The sequence below is a fragment of the Stomoxys calcitrans genome, chromosome 1 (genome assembly GCF_963082655.1).
Source record: "Stomoxys calcitrans chromosome 1, idStoCalc2.1, whole genome shotgun sequence".
Lineage (NCBI taxonomy): Eukaryota > Metazoa > Arthropoda > Insecta > Diptera > Muscidae > Stomoxys > Stomoxys calcitrans.
Genome location: NC_081552.1, coordinates 51,208,626 through 51,221,678, shown reverse-complemented (window position 1 = coordinate 51,221,678; position 13,053 = coordinate 51,208,626). Strand labels below are relative to the sequence as shown.

The following is a 13,053-nucleotide window of genomic DNA, read 5'->3' as shown; positions in this document are numbered from 1 at the left end:
ATAATAATGTCTTATATTTTTGGTTTTCATTATATTTTTCTGAATAAAAAATCAAAATCATTGTTAAGAAGATCATTGTTTAGAAAAACATCTACCCATTGTTTAAGGAATTGTTCAAACCTGTACGACGTCTCTTACCGGAGGATGAAAAAGTTTCACAAGGATCCTATGCAATGAATTTGGACGTCCTTTTTCATCATAGAAGCTTTTACAATGCTCAAAAGAATTGGCACATAGACGGCATGTATTCTGTTGGGACATGGTAAACAAAGCACTTCCGAAGGCGCAAAAAGTTTCCTTGCAAAGATATCATAAATGAAGTAAGAGAATTTAATTTATTTTTTTTATTTTCCTTTAATAAAGTTCAACAAAATAACTACTGAACTAGCCCCCTAGGAGAAATAGAATTGTCTAGTTTTACAATCTATTTCAATCAAAAATAAGCTGAGGCAGTTTCTTAAATGATATGCAAGGAAATCTGAATATGAAATGTTTTTTTGAAATATAGACATATGCGGAACTGCGATAGACTGGAAATAAACTTAACAATTGTTTCCATAGAATGCAAGATTAGGTCCGAAAAATACTATGCATGGAAAAGGCCCAACAAAAAAAAAAAAAACAAATTCCGAAATTTCCCTAATGTGTAATGCGACATGGGGAAATATAATGAAATTTGTCTTATTTCTTTAATACTTAAATTATTTACACGTTTTGCGCTACATTTATTAATTTATTATGTTATAATTTTTTAACATCCTAATATAAAGTTTTAAATTTGTTTGTAATTTAAATTTTTTTTGTTTATTCTTTAAGGTTACACCTTTTTACTTTATTTTTTATATTTCGTTATTATGTTTTCGCAATTTTTTATAATTTTATATTTTTTTAAAATTTTTTTTTCTAAAATTTTTTTAAAATTTTTTTTTTTAGTTTTTTTAAATTTTTTTTTAGTTTTTTTTTTTAATTTTCTTACATTTTTTAATTTTTTTTTAATTAGTTGTATTTTTTTTTTTTTGCTTTTAAAGTTAAGTTATTTTCTTTTTATTTATGTTTTTTTGCATTTTTTAAAATGGTTTAAATATTTTTTTAGAGTGTAATTTTGTTAGTTTTGTGAACATTTGCTTTAAGCTTTTATACCCTCCACCATAGGATGGGGGTATACTAATTTCGTCATTCTGTTTGTAACTTCTCGAAATATTCCTCTGAGACCCCATAAAGTATATATATTCTTGATCATGTCATTTTAAGTCGATCTATACATGTCCGTCCGTCTGTCCGTCCACCTGTCTGTCAAACGCACGCAAACGTTCAAAGGAGTAAAGCTAGACGCTTAAAACATGGCCCATTTCGGTCCATGTTTTGATATAGCTGCCATATAAACCGATCTTGGATCTTGACTTCTTGAGTCATTGAGGGCGCAATTCTCACCCGATTTGGCTGAAATTTTGCACGAAGTGTTTTGTTATGATTTCCAATAACAGTGCTAAGTGTGGTTCAAATCGGCACATAACCTGCTATAGCTGTCATATAAACCGATCTGGGGTCTTGACTTCTTGTGCCTCTAAAGGTAGCAAATCCCTCCGCGATTCCTATCCTATTTGGCTGAAATTTTGCATGAGGTGTTTTATTTTGACTTCCAATATTTGTGCTAAGTATGGTTCAAATCGGTCCATAAACCGATCTTGAATCTTGACTTCTTGAGCCACTAGAGAGCGCAATTTCTATCCGATTTGGCTGAAATTTGCAAGAAGTGTTTTGTTATGACTTCCAACAGTTGTGGCAAATATGGTTTTTGTTGGTCCATAACCTGATATAGCTGCCATATAAACCGAACTGACTTCATGAGCCTTTAGAGGTCGCAATTACTATCCGATTAGAATGAAATTTTGCACGTGTTTTGTTATGATATCCAATATCCGAAAACGAATTTGATTTCCAATTTTGAGGGCAATGGCAACATGAGGTTCTAATAAATGATATATAGATATATGAAAATAGAGCACGATGCTGATATTATTTCAGGGCCAAGTATCTCGCGGACCACCTCTCCCCCGAAAACACCACTAAATCAGACATCATGAGAATATCGGGCTGAAATGAAGTATTTTAAGAATGGAGTACACCTTACATCCAAACTTAAATTCGTAGACCAATAAATATCATGCATCTGAGATTCAGATAAAGGCATTTATATTGTTAAACTGTAAGTCAAGTTAGCATGGTATTTCACTAAAAGATCTTTAATTGTCGAAAATAAATATACCAATGAAACTTTTGTTCCATATAAAGTAAAAGAAGGCGCAGCGAAGCGCAGACAGAAAACTTTATTGATTTTGTTTCTTTGTATTATGCAATAAAATCTCTTCCTTAAAAATTATAGAAACGAATTATATATTCTAAGATACATATATTAAATTCACAAATATGTTACATACTAGATGTAGGTCTAAATTTAACATGATTTCAATTTTAATTTAGCTTTGTGATCATTAAGATTGATCTTCACAAAGTTCTTCTGTCAAACTTGTACTTAATTTGGCAATTTTAGCCTTAATAGTCTCATTTTCATACTCTTCGGATGCATCGTTGTCTGAAGAGAGAGGAATCTTGCCGCCATGCTCATATCGAATATGCCTATCAAATAGAAAATCTTCATTGAACAACTCATCGCACAACTTGCAGTGGCACTTGTACATGGACACATTATGTTTCTTAAACAAATGCGTATAAAGACCATGCAGAGATTTTGAAATAGATTTACACAGTTTGCAAATAACTCCCTTCTCGGTGGCAACTCCTTCATAATGACACAATTCTGTGTGGAGTTGTAAAACCTTTGCACTTTTTGTATATCGCCCACATGATTTACACATAAGGATGGCAGATTTAGGAGCCTCGGTAGAGGTGTTTCTGGAGTCTTCATTTGCGGGCGAACTTGTTTTATGGTCATCATCATCATTGTTATTGGAAAATATTTCAGGAACTGCATCTCCACTATATACTCCTGTGATTGTGAGCATTTCATTATCTCCACTGTTGGTGTTGTCTGTTAACTCAACCTCTGTCTTTACAATACAGGGACTTGGTATATCAATTTCGGCAATGCCTTGTGAACTTGATGGCTGCGGACGACTCTTACTGCAGCCAACAGCATATTCGGTTAAGCCGATCATCATACGCTCGGAGGATTCCGATTTTTCCTTTTTGACAACTAATGTGGCTTCGTTAATGGATCTTTCCTGCTCCTTTGTAATGGGCACAATGGTAATGAACTCTTCTTCTAACAGTTCATCCAAAGTTTTGTCCGGAATTAAAAGTGGCATTTGGTTTTGAACAACAATTTGATTTCCAGAATTTCTTTGTTGGTGTCTTTGAAGTGATTTAGGTGTTGGTTTTGGCTGCAATCTTGGGGGTTCACTAAGCAAATTCGCTTTTGGGAATGATTCAGTTGAGATTTCGTCCGGTTCTGGTAAAACTTGACTAAGTCTCAATTGAGACTCATGCACAGATTTTTGAAAATTACAAAATTTCCATACATGACGCCAACACGCTCGACATATGCCAGTAAATTGTTTATATTTGTCAATGTTTAAAACCTAATAAATTTTGGAATGGAATACAATTCGTTAAAGTGAAGTTAGGAAATGTTAAAAAAAAACAACAACCAACTACAGACCACACAAAATCACAGAGAAACGTATCAGGATTAAACAAATGAACAGAATAAATTAATCAACAATATAAATAAACTTTGACGCATAATTTGGGAATATATGTGCATTGTACTGTACTTCATTTATGTTTTTTATTACATCTTTATTTTAATAATATTTTTATAGTTTTTTTTTTGATTTCATTTTTGTTTTTAAATTCTTCTTTTTTAATTTCTAGTACGATTTCTATTTGTTTTTCAATTTTTTTTAAATCTTTTAAATTTTGTATTTGTTTTTTAATTTTTTGTTTTTTTTTTTTTTTGAGTGTGTTTATTGTGGTAATTGTTTCATTGATGCGTTTTCGCTATTAATACGATTCAAATACAACATACCAACGCACGCCCTTGAAGCTATCACACCTAATATAGTTGAAAAGTCTTCTAACCAAAGACGGAACGCGTCCCATAGTGATTGGTGTGAGTTGCTATCTTTGGCTTTCCTTTTCCATTTGCATCTCCGATCATTGATCTTGTCTCGAAAGAGGCAAAAAACTTGAAACATGATTTTTTCTTATTTTCAATTTTTTTTATTTTTAAAAATTTCTTTGAATTTTTTTAAAACTTTTAATTTAATTTTTTGTAATATTTTCTTTTAAATTTTTTAACATTTTTTTTTTAAATTTTGTTGTAATTCTATTTGTATTTTTTGTTTAATTTTTTATACAATTTTTTTATAATTTCTTATATTTTTTATAAATTTTTTTTCAATTTTTTTTACAATTTTTTTTATTACTTTTTAAAATCTTTTTGAAAAAAAAGTTTTGTTTTATACCCTACACCCCTACTGTGGTACAGGATATTATAACTCAGTTCATTTGTTTGTACCACTCAACAGGAAGGGAGATAGACCCATTGATAAGTATACCGATCGACTCAGAATCACTTTCAGATTCGATTAAGCCATGTCCGTCTGTCTGTCTGTCCATAATAATTTGTGTACAAACTACAGGTCGCAAATTTCTTCCAATCGTCCTCAAATTTGGTACGGACATGTTTTTCGGTCTAGAGACGAAGCCTATTGAAATTGGAAAAAATCGGTTCAGATTTGGATATAGCTCCCATGTTCGTCCGATTTTCAGTAATAATGCAAGAAAATGGTCATTTGTTAACCGATTCTCTCGAAATTTGGCAGGAAGGATTTTCGCATGACTCTGGAGTATTCTATAGAAATCGGTTCAGATTTTGATATAGCTCCCATATATGTATATATATGTTCGTCCGGTTTGCAGTAATAATGCAATAAAATGGTCATTTGTTAACCGTTCTCTTGAAATTTAGTAGGAAGGATTTTTTCTCTCGAAACTCCAAATTACTGGTGAATTTCATAGAAATTGGTTTAGATTTAGATATAGCCGCCATATATGTATATCGACCGATTTTCATTCCTAGAACCACTGCAAGCGCATTTATTGACCAAACTTGCCATATCTTTGTACAACGCTTTCCTCGACGACTATCACAATATCTATAAAGTTTAGTAAAAATCGCGTCAGATTTAGATATGGCTCTCATATATATGTTTGTCCGATTTTGAGAAATATTGCAAAAAGTGCAGGAAATTTGGCAGGAAGGATTTTCTTATGACTCTTAATATTACTGGTGAATTTCATAGAAATTGGTTCAGATTTCGATTTATCTGCCATATAAGAATACCGCCCGATTTTCACTTCCAAAGCCACTGCAAAAGCATTTATTGACCATTCTTGCTAAAATTGTGCACAACGCTTTCCTAGATGGCTACCACAATATCTAAGATGTTTGGTCAAGATCAATTAAGATTTAGATGTAGCTCTCATATATATGTTCCCCAAATTTTGGGTAATTTGTTGTCATTTGTCAACTGTAGTTAATACATTTTGAATATATTTGCTTACTCGAATTTTAGTATAGGGATTTTAATAACCCATCCGAACACATCCGCCGAGGTCCATCAAAATCGGTGCAGAAATAGATATAGCTCCCACTTTGTATTTAAAGGGTAGGTGTAGGGTATTATAAAGACGGCACAACTCGAATTTTACCTTTCCTTACTGGTTTCTTTCAATTTCTTTAAAATTGTCTGTTTTTTTTTTTTTTTTCTTTCATTGTTTTCATTAATTTTTATACCCTCCACCATATGATGGGGGGTATACTATTGGGTTGCCCAAAAAGTAATTGTCGGTAATATAGTAGTAATATAGTCGGCGTTGACAACTTTTCAACGGCTTGTGACTCTGTAATTGCATTCTTTCTTCTGTCAGTTATCAGCTGTTACTTTTAGCTTGCTTTAGAATAGAAGTGCGCGAAATTTTGTTTACATTTGTTTGTTTGGCGTCAATTTTAATATGGGTACCACATGTATTGAAAGAAATTCTTTTAACAAACCGAATCAACGCTTGTGATATGCACCTCTAGCGCAATGAATTCGATCCGTTTTTAAAACGAATCATAACTGGAGATGAAAAATCGATTGTTTACAACAACGTTAGTCGAAAACGATCATGGTCCAAGCATGATGAACCAGCTCAAACCACTTCAAAGGCTGATATCCACCAAAAGAAGGTTATGCTGTCTGTTTGGTGGGATTGGAAGGGTGTGGTATATTTTGAGCTGCTTCCAAGGAACCAAACGATTAATTCGGATGTTTACTGTCAACAATTGGACAAATTGAATACAGCCATCAAGGAGAAGCGACTAGAATTAGTCAATCGTAAAGGTGTCATATTCCACCAGGACAACGCTAGCCCGCACACATCTTGGGTCACTCGCCAAAAACTAAGTGAGTTTGGCTGGAAACTTTTGATGCATCCACCATATAGCCCTGACCTTGCACCATCAGACTACCATTTATTTCGATCTTTGCAGAACTCCTTAAATGGTAAAACTTACGGCTATAAAATCGCACTTGGTTCAGTTTTTTGCAGATAAAGGCCCGAAGTTCTATGAGGGTGGAATACTAAATTTGCCAGGAAGATGGCAAAAGGTTATCGAACAAAATGGCAATTATATATTTCATTAAAGTTCATTCTAAGTTTTATTAAAAATGCATTTACTTTCTATTAAAAAATCCACAATTACGCAACCCAATAGTTTCGTCATTCTGTTTGTAACTACTCGAAATATTCGTCTGAGACCCCATAAAGTATATATATTCTTGATAGTCGCGACATTTCATTTCGATTTAGCTATGTCCGTCCGTCCGAAGGAGTTAGCGTGCTTGAAATTTTGCACAAATACTTCTTATTAGTGTAGGTCGGTTGGTATTGTAAATAGGCCTTATCGGTCCATGTTTTGATATAGCTGCCATATAAACCGATCTTGGGTCTTGACTTCTTAAGCTTCTAGAGTGCGCAATTCTTATCCAATTGGAATGAAATTTTCCACGACGTGTTTTGTTATGATATCCAACAACTGTGCCAAGTATGGTTCAAATCGGTTCATACCCTGATATAGCTGCCATATAAACCGATCTTGGGTCTTGACTTCTTGAGCCTCTAGAGGGCGCAATTCTTATTCGATTTGAATGAATTTTTGCACGAAGTATTTTGTTATGATATCCAACAACTGTGTCAAGTATGGTTCAAATCGGTTCATAACCTGATATAGCTGTCTTATAAACAGATCTGGGATTTTGACTTCTTCATCTTCCAGAGGGCGCAATTCCTATCCGATTTGGCTGAAATTTCGCACGACGTATTTTATTCTTACTTTCAACCACTGTGTCAAATAAGGTTCAAATCGGTTCATAACCTGATATAGCTGCCGCGTAAACCAATCTGGGATCTTAACTTCTTGAGCCTCTAGAGGTCGCAATTATTATATAAATCGATCTCTCTATTTTACTTTTTGAGCAATTCTTATTCGAATTGGCTGACATTTTACACAGGTCTCCAACATATAATTTAATTGTGGCCCAAACCGGACCATATCTTGATATCGCTCTAACAGCAGACCAAATCTTTTCGTATATCCTTTTTTGCCTATGAAGAGATGCCGGGAAAAGAACTCGACAAATACGATCCATGGTGGAGGGTATATAAAATTCGGCCCGGCCGAACTTAGCACGCTTTTACTTGTTATTTTTAATATGTTTTAATTTATTTTTAATTTTGTTTTATTTAATTTGTTTTTAATTACTTTTTTGATTTATGTTTTTTTTTTTAATTATTTTATTTTTATTTTTATTTATTTTAATTTTTTTTTTAGTTTTATTTTAATTTTTTTTTTAATTTTCTTTTAATTTTTCATTTTTTTGTTTAATTTCTTTTTTTCTTTTTTATTTGATCTTTTATTTTTGTTTATTATTTTTAATTCAAATGAAACATTTATATTAATTTTTCTAATTTCCTAATAATTATTTTAACATTTTTTAATTTTTTTTTTTTAATTTTTGTTAATTTTTTTTTAATTTTTGTTAATTTTTTTTTAGTTTTAGTTAATTTTTTTGTAATTTTTTTTTAATTGTTTTTAATTTTGAAATTTTTTATATTGTTTTATTTATTTTTCGTTTTTTGTAATTTTTTTACTTTTTTGACAAAGGTGTTGATAAAGATACATGGCGTATCAGAAATCGCGTTCCACCGGTGTTTTGACAATTGGCTTCTGCTTCTTAATCTTTGAATACAAAGCATTCTAAAAATCACAAAAAAATATTTTTTTTTTATTTTTTTTTTTAACTGATATTAATATTTTTTTAATTTTTCTTTATTATATTTTTTAAATTTTTTATTTGTTTTTTAATTTTTTTTAACATTTTAAGCTTTTTAATTTGGCCCAAGTCGGTCCAGATTCGGATATAGCTGTCATATAGACCGATATGTCGATTTAAAGTCTTGGCCCCATAAAAGGCGCACTGATTGAACAATGACTTGTACTTATTAGTATTTGGTCCAAATCGGAACATATTTCGATATAGCTGCTTTGGGGCAAAGGTATGCGTTTTTCAACGGATTATGACGAAAGGTAATTTACATATATACCCGAGGTGGTGGATATCCAAAGTTCGGCCCGGCCGAACTAAACGCCTTTTTACTTGTTCTATTTGGTTTACTAATATTTTTTTTTAATATCTTTTTATTTTTGATTGAATTTACGGTTTATTTTTTTTCTACTGCAATGTACCCAATAATTTCCCTCAAAACGAACAATTCGATCCTGATACTTTCTCTGCACGACTTTGTGGTATTAACACAAATTTTTAAAATTTCCTTACCGTTGGATGAAAATATTTTACGATGATTTCATACAAAGCATTAGGACGACCCTTATCATCATATAGACTTTTAAACGGACTTTGACATTTATTCACACATAAACGGCAGTTAGTGCTATCAAACTCGGCCATGGTGAAATGTAACAAAAGTCAAAGATTTCGAAAATGTCGTCCAGTTGCAGCTATCAAGATTTCTAATGGAGAAAATTTAGAAGGAAACATTATTAAAAAAAAATAATCAAAGAATATAACTGACTGGTGTTAATTTAAATGCGAAGGGAGATATGCAAAAATCTGAACCAAATTCCGAACCGAGTTACCTAGCTGAGCTATATATTTTTCTTTTGCTATTGTTAAATTCTTTAATTTTTTTTAATTTAGTTATTTTATTTTTTTCTTGTTTTTAATTTTATTTTCTAATTTTATACATATTTTTTAATTTTTTTTTTTTTGATTTTTTAATATATTTATTTTTTTTAATTTTATAGTTTTTATACTATTCTTTTTTTAATTTTAAAAATTTTATTATTTTGTTCTTTTAATTTAAATGTTTAATATTACTTTTTATTTAAGTGTTTTAATTTCTTAGGGGTTATGAATGCAGAATGGATTGTTTTGTTATAGTTTTTTTAATTTAAAATGTTTTTAATTACATTCTCTTCAAAAGTGTTATGTATAAAATTTTATAAAAACCGATCAACAAAATATGAGGTCAAACGTTAATTAACTATTAAACAGTCTTGTGTCTATAGTCAAATGTTAAGGGTTGAAGTCAAAGTCTAAAGATTCAAATAAATTTTAATTTTGAGATTCCATTGCAGGATATTGTCCGGCTTTAGACCATTGTTTAATGCTCTTTCTATTAGAAGAATATTATAGCAAAAAACATTTAAAAAGTCAGCAAAAAGTGTGTTGTTGCTAGAAGCATTTGACTGGTTTGCTTTATCGCGATTTCATTTTCAACCAAGAAAAATCATCAGAAATTTTAATTAAAAAAAAAAAAATTTTTTTGAAAAGATTTTCTTTAATAAAATTTTGAAAACATTTTCTAAATTAAACTTTGAACAAAAAAGTATGCAAAAATAAAATTTCCACAAAATTTTCTAATAAATAAAATTGTAATAATATTTTTATTTGTATTTCATTTTAAAGTTTGTTGTCTAAGTCTTTTGTTTTTTAAGGATATGGGATTTGTTTAAGAAGCAATGCAGAAATTATAGTCAAATATGCGAGCAATATTCAACGATTAAAGTTAGAATGATGACTCATGCAATTTCACTTTTTTCCTAGTAAATTAATACCATAAACATTATCTCCAAGTTTTCATGTTAGTCTTTTAAAATGCATAAATTTTTCGTTTTATTTAAAAAGAACTTTTGATACATGTTCTTGAATTAATTAAATAAAATTTTAAAATTTCATCCACTAAGAAAACCTAACAAAAATATTAAAAATGAAACAATTAGTTTTTAAACATCGTCGTGAGTATCTTGTCTCCAAGTTTCATTCATCTAACAATTTTAGCATATTTGTTATTTGCTTTAAGTGGATGAACTTTCAACTGGTGCTCCACATAATCATTAGATGAGGCAAACGAAAGATTGCAAAAGGTGCAAACATAAATGCTGGTGCTACTTTCAACTAGCGGTTTATAGGGGAGAATATGCGGCGGCGTACGCTTCAGCAATTTAATGGCTGGCACTTTAAAAGCTCTTCTGCCCACCGGGTATTTGTGGGCATTTTTTACAACTCTGGGTGTGCTGTTGTATTTAATGTTGGTATCAAGAAGTTTGCCACACATTTTGCACTTATGCAACGGTTGCCTCTCAATGTTGTGCCTTACTTTGTAATGATGATTAAGATCGTAGGGAGCGGAAAACTTCTGATTGCAAATAATGCAGAATGATGTCTGCTCACGGTGCCCTATGTTGACTTTTTGAACACGCGAATCCATGTGCTCGACCGAGGGCGCTTTGTAATTGCCATCCCTGGTACATTGTTGACATTCATCCTTCTCCAGAGTATGCCGCGAGGTTATGTGTATCTTTAAATCCTTTTTACTATCCCAATGAAATCCACACCATTCACACTGTAAAGGAGATTTTGGAGTGCGGTTTGAAGTTGTCTCAAGCGTTGTTGAGGTTTCTGATGATCGTTGTTTGAGTTCTTTAACAATGGTCGATTTATTTAAAATGCTTCGACTTTTCTGCTGTTTTTGATGAATTTGTATGAAATTAAGCGTTGGAGGGGTGAAATTTGGAACCGCACCACCGTAACTGGACACTGCTGGCATTTCCACATCCTCTGTTATGCTTCCATATTGGCAGGATACATGTGTGAGGGGATCTTGACCCTGGAGAACACTGGTATCCTGGTTTGATTCCCCCACTGTCGTATTTTGTTGGTCTTCATTTACCTCTTCCACTTCAATTACAAAAAAGTCTGAGTGTGGATTGTGACCTTTGGCTGCCAAAAATGATTGATACTCATCTTCCAGGAATTCTTCACATGTGTTAACGGTGTCTATATTTGCATCGTCTGATGCTAATTGCAAATGCTCATTATTGGAGTCTTGGGTATAAACTTCGGAATTGGATTGTGCTCCTTCTTGGCTTATTACATCGATTAGAGATGTGTCTGAAGGTTCATTTTTGACAATAAATTGATCAGACAAATTTTCGCAAAGCTTTTGTTGGGCTTCGTGTATGGATTTTTGAAAACTACAAAATGACCAAATTTGGTGCCAGCATTCCTGACATATACCAGTGAGCTTTTTATATTTTTTAATATCTAATACCTATAAAACAAGGAAAAATGGGGAAATCATTTATCGGAGTTGAATTTTGGCATAATGAAAAGATTCAGTGGCACTGTCAAACAAAATGTATAATATGTCAGAGGAGCTAAATCATTAAGGCACATTTTCAAGAAATTTAGACCAAAGTACAGTTTATTATTTTTTTGATCCAAGGGGGAATTTGAAAAAAAAATATACAAATAAAATAATAAAGGAGGCCATACAATTCGAAACAATGGATTAAAATAAAAAAACCGTTTCCCATTTATTTATTTAGGATAAATTAATAGGATAACAAATGGTAGACGATATAGTAAAATATAGCCAATAAAAATCGAAAGCAATTTATACATTTTTTCAATGACAATAATATTAAAAAAAATTGACTATTACTAAAATAAAATGATTTAGATATTTTGTTTGTTTTATAACTTTTGTTGAAAATTATGTTGTAATTTTTCTATTATTTTATTTTTTTAATTGTTTCATCATTTTAACCATTTTGTTTTTAAATTTAGGTATCTACTTTTTTAATTTCGATTAGAGTTAATTAATTTGTTTTTTAATTTTTTTTTAGTTTTTTTATTATTTCTTATTTTTATCATTTTATAACTTGATTGTTTATTTTTTATTTTTTTTTATTTATTAGATTGTTTAAATTCCCCTTTTTTCTTTTATCTTTATAAATTTTGTTTTAATATTATAAAAAAATTTTATTTATAATTGTAATATCTTTTTTTAATTTTTTGCAATTACTTGTTTTTTTTAATAATTCGATTGTTTTTACTGGTTTAATTTTTTTAGTTAATTAATTTTTTTAATTCCTTTAACATGTTATTATTTTTAAGCTTTTGTTTTTAATTTTTTACTTTTTTTATATTTTTTTAAGTTTTTTTTAATTTTGTTTAACGTTTTGAATTAAATTAAAATTTTTAAATTTTTTAATATTAATTTATTCTTAATTTCTTTTAATATTAATGAAATTTTCTTCTTTTTGATTTTTTTATATTTTTAAAATTTTTTTATTCATTTTTCTAAATTTTTTTTTTAATTTTTTGTTAAAATTTTTTAATTTAATTTTATTTTTCAATTTTTTGTAATATAACTTGGTTTTTTTTTAATTTTTCTTTAATTTTTTTATATTATAACATATTTCTTCTTTTTGATGTCTTTTAATGTTTTTGAAACTTTTTTTTTCATTTTTTTTATTAATTTGTTGTAATCTTATTGTATACATATTTTTTTAAATATGTTAAGTTTTCTTATTTTTTTTTTAATTTTTGAATTTTTTTTTAACTTTTGTAATTTTTGCATTTTTTTTTTAATTTGTAAAATTTTTTGGAATTTTTT

The 13,053-nt window shown here is 30.0% G+C and overlaps 1 protein-coding gene across 15 annotated transcripts in view; it reads right to left on the bottom strand.

Moving 5' to 3' along the window:
• The window catches only part of LOC106092620 (zinc finger and SCAN domain-containing protein 12), a 190,266-nt gene that overhangs the window by 150,545 nt on the left and 26,668 nt on the right, over positions 1–13,053 (bottom strand). Inside the window, exons 2-3 of one of the 15 annotated variants that reach the window (XM_059366374.1) lie at positions 8,907–9,100; positions 1,844–3,599 (exon numbers count right to left, since the gene is read on the bottom strand). The exons of 11 other annotated variants lie outside the window; for them this stretch is intronic. In XM_059366374.1, the coding sequence (XP_059222357.1) occupies positions 2,493–3,599; positions 8,907–9,038 (1,239 nt within the window). In that variant the 5' untranslated portion in view covers positions 9,039–9,100 and the 3' untranslated portion in view covers positions 1,844–2,492. Of the gene's footprint in view, positions 1–138; positions 298–1,843; positions 3,600–8,906; positions 9,101–9,543; positions 11,704–13,053 lie in introns of those variants that run through there. 3 more of the 15 variants (XM_013259533.2, XM_059366342.1, XM_013259531.2) reach the window with 3 other exon arrangements.